This window comes from Corvus cornix, chromosome 17, assembly GCF_000738735.6.
Source record: "Corvus cornix cornix isolate S_Up_H32 chromosome 17, ASM73873v5, whole genome shotgun sequence".
NCBI classification, from domain to species: domain Eukaryota; kingdom Metazoa; phylum Chordata; class Aves; order Passeriformes; family Corvidae; genus Corvus; species Corvus cornix.
The window spans coordinates 4,193,971-4,209,213 of NC_046346.1; the positions used below are offsets into that span (position 1 = coordinate 4,193,971).

General features: G+C 47.4%; 1 protein-coding gene across 1 annotated transcript in view; it reads right to left on the minus strand.

Moving 5' to 3' along the window:
* Positions 1-15,243, minus strand: part of CFAP77 (cilia and flagella associated protein 77) — a 57,349-nt gene that overhangs the window by 14,677 nt on the left and 27,429 nt on the right. Inside the window, exons 2-3 of the mRNA XM_039561798.1 lie at positions 9,195-9,294; positions 8,449-8,665 (exon numbers count right to left, since the gene is read on the minus strand). Of these exons, the coding sequence (XP_039417732.1) occupies positions 8,449-8,665; positions 9,195-9,294 (317 nt within the window). The remainder of the gene's footprint in view (positions 1-8,448; positions 8,666-9,194; positions 9,295-15,243) is intronic.

The window sequence follows — 15,243 nt, forward strand, 5'->3', positions numbered from 1 at the left end:
TTTTTGTGTATGTGTGTATAAATCCTGACAGCTGTGATTTGTGCCAATGCCAAATAGTGCTCTACCGTGCTGGGAAGGGCTCACTTTCTGGCAGGCCATCCTCAGAGCAGCAGCTCATTAAAACTTTGGAGAAGGAGAAGTTGCCGAAAACAGGAAGGCGTCAGAACCATCTGAGGGACTTTTGGTACACGCTTGTTGAAAGGTGTTTGAGAAGAGAGCCTTGGGTCTGACAAACTGGAATTTTAGTACGCCTTCCCGTTCACAGTGGGGCAAAATAATTGGTCATCAGTGACTACTAATTTGGTTTAGTAGCCAGAGGCATTTTTTTTCTTCCCAGAAAATCAATGACAGTGCCGAGGTCTGTTCAACGTGATTCAGCTCAAGACGGGTCCTCATTTAGCTCTTGATGCTTCTTCCACTGGAGACAGCTATTTTGTTAAAATGAAATTAAAATCTATCTATAATACTCAGCTCAGGGAGCCGCACCCGTCAATGCCATGCTGCTCTTGAGGTTTCAAGGTTGTCAGTCTCCCCTCAAACTTCTTTTCAAAGGTTTATCTATCAGCTGCAAAATAAGGTACTTTGCAAAAGTGGATAGAAAGGACTTTGCTCAGGAAGGGGCTTTACACCAGCTTGAAAGGTGCAATCAATTTGATTGCTAAGTTGTGTTGTGAAAGGGTAAAAACTTGACTTGTGAGTGCTTTTTTTTTTCTTGTATAATTCAAAAGCGTGTAAATATTTTAGTGCAAAGCGCAGCCCATGGGGTTTGTGTGTGGCTCTGCAGCCAGGGCAGTGCTTTTCCTGCTGCTGCTCAGGACGGGCTGGGGCCGGGAGTGGAGCAGGGAGCAGAGGACACACAGAGGCATCGGCTCCCCGGCGGCTGCGCAGCTCTTGGGGCTGTGCCCAGAGCTCTGCTCCGATTCCAGTGGCAGCTTACAGGCAGCAGGATCTGGCCCTGCACTGGTGCTTATGCAACAGATCAGTCACAGAATGGGATTTGTCCACGGTTGTGACATTAAAATTGTACTGCTGCACCACTGCCTACGCTGAAACTTTAACCCCTTCTTGAAAGGTTAATGAGGTTTCAGGGGGGTTTGGTCCTTGCTGGTGTCCTTCCATCTAAGATGTGCTTTTGTTGCACAGTCAGGGTCTGTCTTTGGGGCTTTCAGTCCACAGGGGAAACAGCTACAGGGGCACTACCTTTGCATTCCTTTCTTTTTTACTTCATGCTGGGAAGGATTTGTGCTGTGATAGAAGTGTTCTTACAGAATCTCCCCATGGCTTGTGGTCAGGCCAGCAGAACCCGTTCCCACCAGCTCAGGTTGGTTTCTTACAGAAACATGAGGGTTGGAAAAGACCTCCAAGATCAAGTCCAACCAGTTTTTTACTGGGGAACAGTTTGGTCTGCAGCATCTCTGGAGCGTGGGGTTCCTTGGGGCAGCTACCACAGGTATTAACTTCAGTAAATAAAGCACAAGCTGGGGTCTGTGATTCTGTTTGGGGCCGTGGGGGTACCCCCAATGTAGGCAGCAGCGAGGCATTAGTGCTCAGGTCCCTCCATCCTGAAAGGGGGCTGAGAGCACAGGAAAATTCTGATTACAGCTCCCTTGTAGCGCTGTATTGCCTCCCTTCCTCCCTCGTTACTGATGGGCTGCAGGTAGCAATCTATCTCCCATTAATTTGTCTCTGTGTAACCCAGCAGAAAGCTGGGGTATGATTACAGCTCTGGCCCTTGAGCGAGAGCCGGCACGGCCCCGGCATCCCCCTGCAAACTGCCGGGCTCTGCCTCGCCTTAATTGTTCCCCTTTGGCCCGTGGACCTGTCTCTTCTAACAAGGGCTGCGAGGAGGGCCGAGGTAATTGAAGCACTTAACCAACTCCCCAGCACTGCCTCCTGCAGCTAATTAGGAAAGAGGGCCGCTGGGCTCTTCATTATTTCTTTTAATTGTTTGTGGGTTTTGCATAACAGTGAATGGCAGAAGAGGGATGTGCAGTTAGTGGTGAATTCTTGACTTTGAAATTTGTATAAAAGGTCACTTACAATTTGTTAAGGCTTTCACAAGGGTGAATTCAATTAGCAGCTCAAAGTCCCTGCACGAGTGTGTGGGTGTGCTTGTGAGGAGAGGGAGACATGGCAAAACAAGCTGGATGTGAGTCCAAAGGCTCTTCATTTTCCTAAGAAGCTTGTGGACTGTACAGTAAAGTTATAGGCCCCTTACAGCTTTATGGTTCTCTAAATAGGTCCTGGCAGTAAACCCATGGAGAGGCCCAAAAGATCATCTTTAAATGATCTCCACTTGTCCTTGCTTTCCATTAACCATTGAAGAAAATAACAAGAGAAAAATTGGTAGAAAACACTCAGGGACCAATTTTTTTTGCAGTCTTTGGGCTGGCAAAACTCTCAGTTGCAATAGTGGGTCTTCCACCCGCATGGCGGCTGCGGGATCTGTGCCTCCAAAGCACTGATTACTCGGAATTTCTGAAGCTTCTTTACAATCCTCGTAATTTGGGTGAGGAAATAACAATATAAATTATTTCACTGCAGGCAGCCAATGAGGCAGTGGCTTCTAAGTGTCAGAGGATCTGTTATTTTGCTCAGAGGGCTCATATGTATAGAACAGTAAAAAGAATAAAATCCATTGTAAACATGCACTTTAAAAGATTTATCAGATGCTCATAGCTGTACTTAGGAGTACACATGGTTACAAGAGCACCAATTTGCTTTACTATTCCCTCCCAGGCCGAGTGAGATGTTTGCTTGCACTGGTCCTAAAAGCACATATGGAAACATGTGTCTTGCAGTGAAGACACCAAGCCAGCTCTTACCCATTAAATAACTGGCTTGACAAGCTGGAATTTGTGTGCTAGCATTGATTTTAGGGTTGGAGATGCCCTTTGGCTGACTTAATTGAAGATTATTTAGGTTTGTCTTCAGCTCATTTGTCTTCTGCTATCTGCTATTATCCTCTGAGAAATTCAGGTGGGATGTGGTTGTGGGACAGAGCTGTTCTGCCTGGAGGTCCAGATCTATGGCTGAGAGTGAACAATGCTCAGTCTGCAGCCATCAACAAATGCAAAACATCCCAACGAGTGAAAAACCAAGAAAAAAACCCCTCCAATGCTGAGCAAAAGAAATCAAAGCACAAGGTCTTTCCCTTGACCTCCATCCCACGCTTGAATCTCTCTGGCTGGGTGGGAACATGACTTTGTTTGAAAGGAAAAGATGTTGATGAGGGCTTAAAAGCTTTCTTTTCACAGAAAGGATTCTGTGGTTATTTCCCCCCGACCCAGGTTTCCATTGCACAGGCAGAAAAAGCAAAAGTTGGCAAAGAAAAAGGTCCACTTGTGGCCAGAAATAGTTCTAGGTGGTAAAATTTTTTAAGAATTTTTTCAGCTGACTGTAATTGATGGAGCTAAACCCACAGACAACAGCCAGTCTGTGTGAGAGTGAATTACTTCCCTATTCAGTGTAAACTAGTTGGTAATAAGGGATCTAAATCTGTCCTTCAGATCTCTTTTTTCCCAGCTCTGGCTGACATGCAGGACCTGAACCTTATGCCAAACCATGACTTGGCTGTTTATTTTCTCTTAAGCCGTCAGCCTGAAGTAGTCAGAAACTCTTACAGCAAGCAAATAACCACTCTGGAGGGGAATCAGTATCTTTGTGGTGCACTCAGGATGTTTTGAAGGGCGTAACAGGTCCTTCTGCCCAAGCAGCTGCTGCAGCCGCTGGGCACAACGCAGGCGGACGGGGCTGGGAGCTCTGTGGTAGTGATGCGACCACATACCCAGCCTGGAACATTTCCAGGAGAAGAAAACTACTCTTGAAATAGAAATTCTTATCTTAGCAATGTGAGAATGGTGGCAGAGGCACAGAGTGCCTTTCACTGTGGAATTGGATAGGATATGTAATTATCCGAGCTGATGGGAATCCTGTATTTTTTACTTGCCTGCGTTTTTCTGTCGCCATGAGCCTGACAGTGATTCCAGTCACTGTATTACATTTTTACAATCTGTTTTGTCAGTCCTCAGTGGGTTTTTTCTCTGTAAAACTTTTGTTTGCCCTAATCTTTAGCATTTTGGTGGCTTTACACTCTCTTTGGCTTCCAGTGATCATGGGTCAGATGCACACTTGCTGTAATATTCAATTTTATTGCCTGTCCATCTTTTCCTGGTGGGTTCTTTCCAGGAACACCCTCTGCTCTCCAACATTATTTGTTTGACATCTTTGCAGCTGGTCTACATCTAGATTAGCTTTCTTTCCACAGCCACATATTAACGACCTGAAATATTCTTTAAGTATCTCAAAAATAAACCTGTCAGTGGAAATACCTCAGCACCTCTTGAGCAGCTTCCTAAACTTTGTTCTGGCTGTGTGCAAACAGCACAGACACTTTGGGTGAAAAGGCCACTTGCTAAGCAGTACATGAGCATTGATATCTCTCTTCTCAGGGAAGGGGAAAGACTGGGACAATTGCAAATGATACCAATTAAAGAGGAGGTATTGGATAACTGATGCCCTTGGCGAAGTGTAACAATTTGAAGAAGAGAGATTGCAGTGACCAAACGCTTTGGAGAGGTGAGTTTGCTGCAGGAACATGATGAAAACAGCTGCCAAAGGATTAAGAGCTGTTTTAGAGAATGGGAGGTGAAATGGAGGCAGGAGATGAAGACAGAAGGAAAATGGGATGTAAAATTCAGGAAAGGGACAGTCGAAGCGAAGGCAGACGGTGGGGGGGACCCGGCAGGAGCCATGGGGATGACAGAGTGCCAGGGAAATCCTGCCAGCACACCCAAGGTCAGCCCAACCTCCAGGCCAACTGCCAAGTGCATGGCAGCCCGTGGGAGGCAGGGTTATGGCCATGCAGGGTTTGGAGCAGGTACAGGTGCAGAATGGCAGAGGATGGCACGTCTGTGCAGTCCTTGTGTCCAGGAATAGGTTCTGGGACGAAGCAGGCAGAATTAGGATGCTCACCAAGAGGTGACTGGAAGCTTTTCTCTCCGAGCAGCCCTGGCAGTGCTGGGCAGTGTGTCCATGCTGAGGGTGCACTCTGCCCTGCTCACTCTTGGGGAGAGAACTGGTGCTTGGGGTACCAGCTGTGTGCTGGAGTGTTCTGGCTTCAAACTCCTTGTGTGACCTTGCACAGATCAATAGCATCTAAAATCTAGCTGTAGACAGCATCCACATCTTTGTGTTTACTTCTAGTTCCAAAAATGATCCTTTAATGTTGCCTGATTTCAGTGCACAGTGAAATTCAATCAGAAGAGGTGGTCAGGAGGATAAATGTGGGTCTGGACATCTGTTGGGGTTTCCAAATGCACTTTGAATAGCAGGCTGGAGTGACACCAGTGAAGATCCTGGAGGACTTCACAGACCCTCTGTGCCTTTAGGTCTCCAGTATTATCAACCCCCAGCCCACTCAGTGCCCTCCAGCCTTCGCCTTGTAAAACAAGGTCATTATTGCAGAGTATGGGGGCTGGATACACTTGCCAGGAGCACTGTGCTGTGGGGCTATTTTGAATGAAAAGACCTGGGAGGATGGCAACCCTCAGCAGCTCTGTCCTGTGTCATGCACAGGGCATGTAGATGGTATTTAGCTCAAAGACAGGCATTTTCCTTGGAAGATGCGCCTGTGGAGCTGTGTGTGGTGGGATGAGGGCTGGGGCAGGTGAAGCTGAGCCTGTGTGCTGTTAGCCCAGCACCTGCACACAGTGGATGTGTCCTCTCCTGCAAAGTGTGGTTGCACACGGCAGCTCTTGCAGAGAGCTGGAGCATGAGCTGGGGGAGCCTGGCTGGAGGATGCCCCACGGGAGAGGCTGGGACCCCACCACATCCTCGTTACTGCTGACCTTGGCACGAGCACTGCCTGCTGATGGATCGGCTCCGGAGCTGGACAAGCCCCTGGGGAACCACTGCATTATCTATTATGTCCCATCAGTGCCTCCCCTGACCCCTCCCAGCTCTGAATGCCACAGGCATCAGGGAAGGAATAAATCTCTGTCTGGTACTGAGAGAGAGAAGGGAGCGAGAGCAGGAAAAAGGAGAGATGAAAAATGTCCTTTTTATGACTCTCACAACAAAGCTGGCCACATGATTCGTAGCAAACATTACTCTGGGAAAAGGGAGGGAGAGAATGGGGGGGGGAATCAGCAAAAAGCAATGCTGCTTCTCTCCCCTGGAAGGTGCCTGGGGGGAATTATAGAGGGGTATGGGTGACCTTTGAAGGTAAATATCCCAGGAAAAGAAAGGAAAGAGACCTCAAAGCTTCAGAAAGCTCGCTGCAGTGTCTGAGGCTGCCTGGTGAAATGCTCCACACACCGTGAGCAGAAAGCAGAGGCACAAGTGATCTAAGTTAGAGCAGCAGCAGGGCCAGGCAGATATTAACAAGGCACTAATAGCAACCTCAGCTTTTGTGCTTGTTTCTATTTGGGATGATCCAGGAGAGCCCCAGCCTGTGAGCCTGGGGAGAACTCCTGATCCTGGTGTCTCCAGGAGACAGAAGCCTTTAGCAGCACAGCCCAGGGCCTGAGGAGGGGCTGGAGATGAGTTGCCAGGACTCAAGAAGCTCCTTGCCCCTTACCCACCGACCACAGCCATGGTCCTGTGACAGCTGCTGAGTTATTTGGCTTCCCAGGGAAGCAGCCCAGCCCCAAGGCTGTGGGCTGGCACCAGCTGCAATTCCCACAGTGTGGGATTCCCAGGGCTGTGGGTGCAGACTGAGCAGGATCTGCATTGGGGTTCTGGGCTGTCCCAGAGCACCCCATCATCAGGCAATGTGTTTCCAGCTGCTTCCAGTGCCATGGGAAAGCACCTTTGCTCTCTGGCCTCCTCAGCCACACTGTCTGTGCTGGGGGATGACAGGCAGGCGCTGTTCTTGCTAAAAAACTTCACTGTGCCTGAGATGTTGATCAGATCTGTTATTTCTAAAAGATATGGAGTGCTTGGAGTCGTGGAAGAAGACTATTTGCCACCGTTTTCTTCTGTCCCTAGACAAGCACATGCCTTACTTGGGAGCAGCTTCCCAGGCAGCAGCACAATATCAAACAGGGTTTAGAGTCCAAAACCAACTTAAATCCATTGACAACCAGGTCATTTTTAGGAAAATAGGTCTTGCTGTGACCAGGGACCAGCTTGTCCCAGGAATGCTCACCAAAGCTGGTCTCTTTAACTTGCCAGTCATGGAAAAGTGTGTTAAACTCCCACTTTTACCGAAACGGCTGTAACGACTCCTTGATAATCCCAGTAATTCGGTTTTATCTATAACGTGCTTTTAAAGTAAAGGGATAAATACAATCAGTCTGCGTAAAAGGTAGCTATTAAGGAGCAGGCAACTTGTACCATAATAACTTTCAATTAAAAGCCCTTTCTCACTATTTCTGCTGTTGTGGGGTCTGCAGATTTTCCTTAAAACTTTTGAAGCATGCCTGGGCTTCTTACAGGCAGCCGTTTAACCTCCGTTTATGAAGAAATAAAGCAAAATTGATGTTGATTTTGGTCTACATTGGGGGATACTTTTGAAACATAAAAGCCCTTTTGCCTGCAATTTGCAGAGCAGCCCTGTCACATTGGTGAGGGCTGATACTGATAAAGATAAAGCTTTATAGCTGGGGCATTTGCAGCTAACAGCAAGCTAATGCTACATTTTCATTTTGATGCAATTAATGTTAATGTCTGCTACGAAAATTGTCATTAAATACCATTTTAAAATCCATTCAATTTGCATATGCAAAGCCCATTTACTATCATGTAAAATACACAGTGCTGTTCATCATGTCTTTTCTCTAGAATTTGTAGCTGTTATTTTGCTTGTAGTGATTATTATCTAGCTCTTAAAATGAAACCTAATGCCTGGTCCAGACGTGCACAGAGCAAGAAACCCCCCTGGGCTCCAGCAGTAGCAGGACTTTTAGAGGCTTTGAGCACCGGTTTGTGCTGGAGTTCCACTGGCAGTGAGAAGTTTCTTTGCCTCTATCCTGCTCTACTACCAATTTCTGCCCAATGCAGGGTGATGAACTAAGTGGGAGAGGATAGGATAAAGAACTTGAACTGTTCTTTAACTCCACCAGAGTATTTCCACCAGTGCAGAGAGGTAGAAATGCTGTTGCTCTGATTTGCTGACCCTGGGATGCTGATTTTCTGGCTGACAGCTCTTTATATTCCTTTAGATTAAAGGGTTGGCATTGAAGATATTTTTAAGAGGCTTCAAGCCCTTAATGCCATAGGTGAAATGAGGCTGTGTCGTGGCACGTATGTTAGATTCAGGTAGTTGATTATCTGACAGAAGTGTCATCAGACACGGATGTGATGCTGTGACATCCAGGTTCAGGACACTTCTGCTTTGGGGACTGTGGTAGCTGAGACTGGGGAGAGATGGAGGTGTGAGAGAGTAGGTGTGAGGGAAGGAAGGGATAATTTCATTCTGAGGAGGGCCCAAGTCTTCCCCCTTACCGTGCTGGCCTGCCAAAAGTCGTGCCTGGAGGTATCTTGCAACCATATCTGAGTATCCCCTCATCTTTGCAGCGAATGTCCTTGAACTTGTAGTACAGAGCAAACTCACGGGCTGTGGTGCAGCCTTCATCCACAGCCATGCGACCCATGGTGACAAAGTCTCGGGGCATGACCCTTATATGAGGCTTGGCCTTCACTGCGTCCCAGTGGCCTATGGCTGGAGATGGAAGGAAATAGGAGAGAAAAAGATGAGGCATCATGGTTAACTCCTGTTTGGGAAAGCAGATTGATGTGTGTGCACCCTGCATGGGGGTCTTGTGTGGCTAACGTCCATTTTGTCACGACTTCACTGTGCAGTGAACTTCATACCCTGTCCCACTGCATCCCTAATCCCATCTGAATTGGATGTCTTCTCGCCCTCCACCCTGGCTTGCTCAGGATGCCTGATTTCCTGAGAGCACAAAGCAGGAGCCCTGACAAAGTTACAACAGTGGCCAGGTGCATCACCCTTTGCAGGTGCACCCTCCCTGCCTGGGCTCTGTGTGAGCCTCTGAAAGTTTCCAATGTGACAGAGAAACTTCACTGGTCACCAAGCAGTTGGGGTGATATTAATGAAAGTGGGTAAATGCTGGAGTTCTGCACTTTCAGCTTGACGAGAAGTACTGAAGAGCCCTGGGAAGGAGATGAGTGTTGCTACTAGCATCAGAACTTTGTTGCAGGTCTGTGTTTTAGGGGCAGTGTCCTACCTTCAGGGACTCCTCCATCTCTCTTGTGCAAGTACATCCCATAGGTAAAATCAGGGCCTGGCAGGGAGTAGCAGTTTCTCATGGGCTTCCCCACTTCTGGCTGCAGAAAAGGGAAAAGAGAAGCATATAGAGAATTAACAGAGAAGCATAAAGACCTTTTCTGATAAGAAAAATCCCCTGAAAACAGAAGTTTGTAGCAGAACACGGCCACAAGTACCAGGAGTGGCCACTTGGCAAGGGTTTGAATCCCACTGCACAAGTGAGTGCCACAGTGCAAAAAGGAGCTGAAGCCTAAAGGATGCTGAATTTCACAGAAGTTTGTATTTGAGTTATAAAGAGACCTAGCCTTGCTGGAAATAGGGATCCTGACTCAATAGATATGGACTTGAACTCTTCTTGTTTGGTTAATCTCTGCTTTGGTGGGGATGCCCAGCTGTGGAATCTGCTGGGGAGACTGCAGCTAGTCTTAACTTTACTTTGAGTTATTTCATTTCCAAGTTGTGCATCCTCCTAGAAAACTGACATAAACTTCCCCAGGCACAATCACATGGCTGCTCCTGCCTGGGAATAATCAAGACACAAGGCATGCTGCAGGAGGAGGATAAGGGGGCTGAAGAAGGGAGAGCAGAGCCTGGAGTTTATAGCACAGAAGAGAACTAGAGCTCAATAACCGCATTTCTATTTAGTTTTCAAATGAACTCTTCCCTAGCTCATGTGTGTCCCAGCCTGGTGGTGTCTGTGGGATTAACTGACCTCTCCTCACCCCTTTGTCTCCTCCCTCCCATCTCCATGGTGAAGTCACTGCAGGATATGTGTCTTGGAACCTCACTGCTGCTTGAAAGGGAGGCAGCAGAGGAGGGAAGGGGAGGGAACCTGGCTCTTGGGGCTGTGTGTTCCTGCCAGGGAAGGCTGGAGCAGAGTCAGGCAACAAGTCCCCAGGAGCCCTGAGGGCAGGGTGTGGGTGCTTCGGGACTGGTTATTTTCCATGGGAAGGGTGTTAAAGGAGCTGGGATATTGTAGGTCTTGTTGGGAGAATGAAAGTACTGAAATACCATTCTGGTGCTCCTCATGGGTGAACACCCCGGGCCAGGAGATGCTGAATCAAACGCAGCCCTTTCTGCAGAGAGCCAGTGGAAAAGAAACTGCAAATGAACCATCTCCAGCTTGCCACCGTGGCAGGCTGAGGCTGTGCATGTTGATAAAGGACCCAGCTCACTGGAGCTGCTTGTGTAGGAACATCATCCAAACCCAAATCTTCCTTTTGCTCCCAGTCAGCACTGCACAAATCCTGGCCAGGGCCTCAGAGCAGCCGTGGCTCCCCTGTACACTGATGGCTGCTTTCCAGTGTGCTCTTCTGCATCACCCTCACCTCAGGCAAAACTCTCACTGAGCCAGTTTTGCCTGGAGAGTGAAGGTTAATAACCCCTGTCCAGAACTGGCACCTTTCAAGAGGGCTCTGTGTTGAGGTCTCTAAAATGTGCTTGTAATTCCTCAAACTTTTACACTTGTGATGCTCTAAAGCAGGTTTGGCATTCCCATGGCTCTCAGGAGCACAAGTTCACCAGAAAATGAGTTTTATGGACCTGCCCTGTGCGAAACTACAGATCCTTTGTTGCAAACAGCCCTTTCTAAAACCCGTCAATTCAGCCACGTGATGCAACCACGGCTGCATTTCCCCACCTGCCTCCTGTGAGCCTCGAGCAGAGGGAGGGACTGTCCCTTATCCAGCACCAAGCATGAGGGCAGTGAGTGGGGTTTTAGTGCCACCACGGCTGCGATGCCACCCGGCAGTGACAAACCATATGTGCCCTCTGTGTGTGCCGGGAGCTCGCGCACAGCGCGTAAACCACTGCCAGGGATGATAAAGGAGCTTTCACTGCTGATCGATTCCTCCTGTATTTACAGCTATTTTTAGATTAGTTGTCACTGGTGTGCAAGGGAAATGGTGTAATGTTCCTCAGAAGCATGAGAAAAGGCGTTTTCCTGGGATCACGTTCTGATAGCGGCTCGAGGAAGTGAGGTCAGAAATCTGCCATGGTGGCAAAGGTGTGGCAGATGGGAGCAAATCACTGAGAAAATGCAGGAAAGGAGAGAGGTTTGTAACCTGTGGCAAAGCTGCTTCCAGACCCTTGAGTGCAGAATGCTAGAATGGAAGAAATTACGGGATTTAAAGAGTCCCTTTTGCAGAGCACCTGAACTTAACACGGGTGTTTCCTCCATCACAAAATGAGTGCATGCTCTTTCCTTTTATGATCAGGTGGCATTTTACAGTCACTTTGCGCTGAATAAATAAAACTGAAGGTGCTGGATAATTAATTAAAAAAAAATCTGGTCCAACATGTTGAACATGGAGAGAATCTGTGCCTGAAGAAAAATCAAGGAAAGCAGAGGACTCTGGTTGCCTGCCAACATCTTTTACCTACAAAAGCAAAGAAGGCGAAGGATGTAGCAGGAATGAATCTTGCTCGGTGTAATCCAAGATTACAGCCTTTCTCATTCATAAATTAGCAAAATGCTGTTTCCAGCTCATGGGCTGGTTTCATTTGTTTGTCCTGGGGCATTATAGGTGTGCTCTGTCATAAAGCAGTGGGGAAACTGAGCCAAAGTTGATGCAGAAGGTCTTTTTTTTCTTTCTCTCCCAGTTCCAGCACTGTTCCCTGTGTTCAGGTTTAGCCTGTCACAAAGCTGCTTGGCTGGAATACAGATCTGTCTGACAGCTGTGCCCATCAGCAGACAACTTCATTAAACCTCATTAAGATGTCATTTCTCTGCCTTATTTCCCACCTCTTGGCTCTAATTAAAACCGTCTCTCTCTGCATCCCAGGCGGTCCTAATTTTCTCTGGGTACCTTCTGCAAGTTTTCTCCCTTTACGACCTCAGTGAGGAAAATCCAGCATCTTAAATGTTGTTTATCCAGCCAGTTTGGAAAAGACAGCTCTAGACTTTTTCCTGAAGCATTCCCAGAGCACCCAGCAGAGATCAACACCTTGTAGGGCTGCAAGAGATGTGCGCTGAGGCTTTGTTTGCTCTCTCAAACTGTCTTTAAGGGCTTGGCTGATGCATCCTTTCCCCTTGAACGTGGTAATTTCCCTGGTTGAACCAGGTGTGTCTGGGTGGGGTTTGGAGGGTGCCATGCTCAGAGTGGCAGTGTTGGGGGTGTTTGATCAGTGGGGGTACCTTGGTTGGCTGAAAAGTGAGTGCTGTTGGGTGTATTGAGTTATCCCCAGCCTTTGCCAGGTAGTTTCTGATCTGTGCAGCCCTGAGCTTGAGCCCTGGATTTGCGTTTGAGTGTTGGAAAATGTTTGCTGCAAAGGAAGAGGAAGGCTCTGAAAGGTGTCTGTTTGTAGAAGTGGGGGCGTTGCAAAGGTTTAAGGGAGTGCAAAACCTTTAAGGATTCCAGGTTTTGTTGCAAGACTTATTTGTGTTCCATCCCCTGGTGTTCATGGCCCAGCAACACACATTGCATCAATTTGCTAAAGATGACTCAGAGAGGCAGGAGACATGTCCACGCAGAGAGGTACAGAAAGAGACTGAGATGTGGATTTTTAATCCCTGTCTCTGCAGCCTTTCCCTAGGAGGGGATGCTGGACAAATCCCTGAATCCTCTCTGCTCCGACTCAGCCGGGGCTGCCCGTCCCCTCCTCTCTGGATCTGCCCTGTGGACACCTGCAAACTCTGTGCCGGTGCATTTTCAGCCTGCCAGGCCCTGCCTCCTTGCTACCTTCTGTTCCCCTTTTCATTACACCCCCTTGTACAGTAAAGCCTCCCGTCACGCTGCCATTACTATTATTATTGCAGATTTACTGCACTTGCAGAGTGAAGTGATTGCAGTGACAAGGCCCAGCATTTTTCCCTCCTTCCCCCCGCGACAGCTTGAAATCAAGCCCTTCATTTGCATTTACATGATCTTGCTGTGCAGCTTATGAGATCGGGAGATTTATTTGCTACTTAGCTTGATGTTTGATTACACTCTAAGAAGGCAGTGAGCTACAAAGTGCAGGGATACATCAGAACTGAGCTACTGAAAGCCTCTGGGGGACAGTAACTCAACATCAGGTTTAGGTAGATGAGAAAGGGAATGTTCAGTGTTTTGAGAAAGGCAAATTTGATGAGATTTCTTTTTTTTTTAAAGGTGTAAGGAAAAACTTACTTTCCTTTTCTCACAAAAAAAAAAAAAGGGAGAACAAGAATGTTGTTATAAAAAACACACCTGAGAAATTTGGGTTTGTTAGTGCAGAAGAAATCCTAGCAGGGGCTGGTGGCTGCTGGGCTGCCTGGTGCCAACTGCTTGTAACTTCCACTCCCAAGAAGATTATTAATAATAAGTTGGCAGTTGTCTTCGAAGCTTTTCATAAGCATTAAAGGTCAAAGCCAAAGGAAGTTTTGCTTGATGGACCATCACAAAATCTGTCCCTGATTTATTCAGCTTCAAATCATGCCACTGAGCTTTAATCCTCTGTAATAGAGGGGAAACTGAGGCAGGGAATCAGTGTGCCCATGCAGGACAGCAAAGAGAACCGAGTTTGGACTGAGGAGAGAAGAGTGGGAGACCAAATTATCCTAGTGTTCTATAGCAGTGGAAGAGTCTTTCCAGAGAAAAGGGTGATGGTTGGGCAAACTGCTGCCCTTGGAGTCAGGAACGGCAAAGCTCAAGGATCTGGCTGTGAGTTTAACTCTTTTCATTACAAATACTCCAGACAGCACAGCCACACTGCTAAACCAGAGTACATCTACAAGTGCAGTCTCCACTAACCTGTGCTCCCAACTGACCTGCACTGGGAGCTGCAGCCTTATTAGACACCAACCTTTGAGTGTCAAGTGTGGATTTGAACAATTTTCCCCTCTAGAACCCGCGTTTTGTGTAACGCCGGCAGCAGAGGCGTCCCCTCGCTGGCTTAGAGAGGGCAATGAGAGAAGGCAGGCGGCACTTCCAGCCCAGGTTCTCCCTACCCAACCCCTGGCACCAGCCCCTTCCCATTTTCTTGTTCCCAGCATGGCTGAAACACCAACAAGCAAGGGCCACACACAGTGCCCAACACAGAAACCCCAGTCTAGGGAAGCACCCGCTGTCTGATACAGTCACTGCGCATTCCAACTGTTTGCACTTAGCTTTTAGTCTTGAAAATTGCCATGAGATATGCTATTACAATTAATCATTAAAGACTTAAGAAAGAGTATACCCCATTACATAAAAGACTCCAGCGATGATCTTTATCCAACTTGTAAAATGGGCAGACTTGATGCGACTGAATAATTTTCCTCTCATCTGCACAAAATCATGAATGCAAGTCAGACTTTGAGCCTGAAGTGAACACTGCGAGACCAGCTTATAATTACCAAAACTGAAAAAAAGAACAGCGTTTTCTAATGAATGACAAACCACTAGGTGGAAATCTAATTTGGTCTAATTAAGCAGCCTTTGTGAGGATTTGTCTTTAGATGAAAAGAGGGAGCCAAAGAGATCTAAATGCAAATGAACTCTATCATTTTGGTTTTAAAGAGCCAGGCATATATGAAAGTATTTGCGTACACAATACTCGCATTTGTCTTCGTGGGTGTATTCACCTTCTGGTTTTCCATTGAAAAATCCTGTTTGCCCCAAAATTGTGGGATGCTGAACATTAGTCCCTCTTTATAGAGTTAGTAGATAATGTGCCGTTGGAGGGACAATTTTAGCAGTAGGGCATTGCAACTGTTAAAACTGCCTTTCTCTGTAACAAGGCTGCTTCTTCCTGCTGTTTGAAAATGGGTTTAGAAAAAAAAAAAAAAAAGATGTTTTTTGCTAAGGAGTCAGATCCCAGGTCTGCCACTGTCGATGTGTGGCACCGTGTAACTCTCAGGTCTTCGGGGGCACCTGCTGGACCCTGAGCTCCTCCTCGGTGCCTCCGTGTCAGGATGAATTACTTCAGCATTGATAAATCACCAACACCTTGCCCAGTTGTGCTATTTCTGCTGATTCTGCCGACAGTCTCCACGCTGGGAGCAGCCAGCCCAGGTACAGCCCCAAAGGCTGAGACTCACCGAGGTGTTTGACTGTAATTGAGATGGA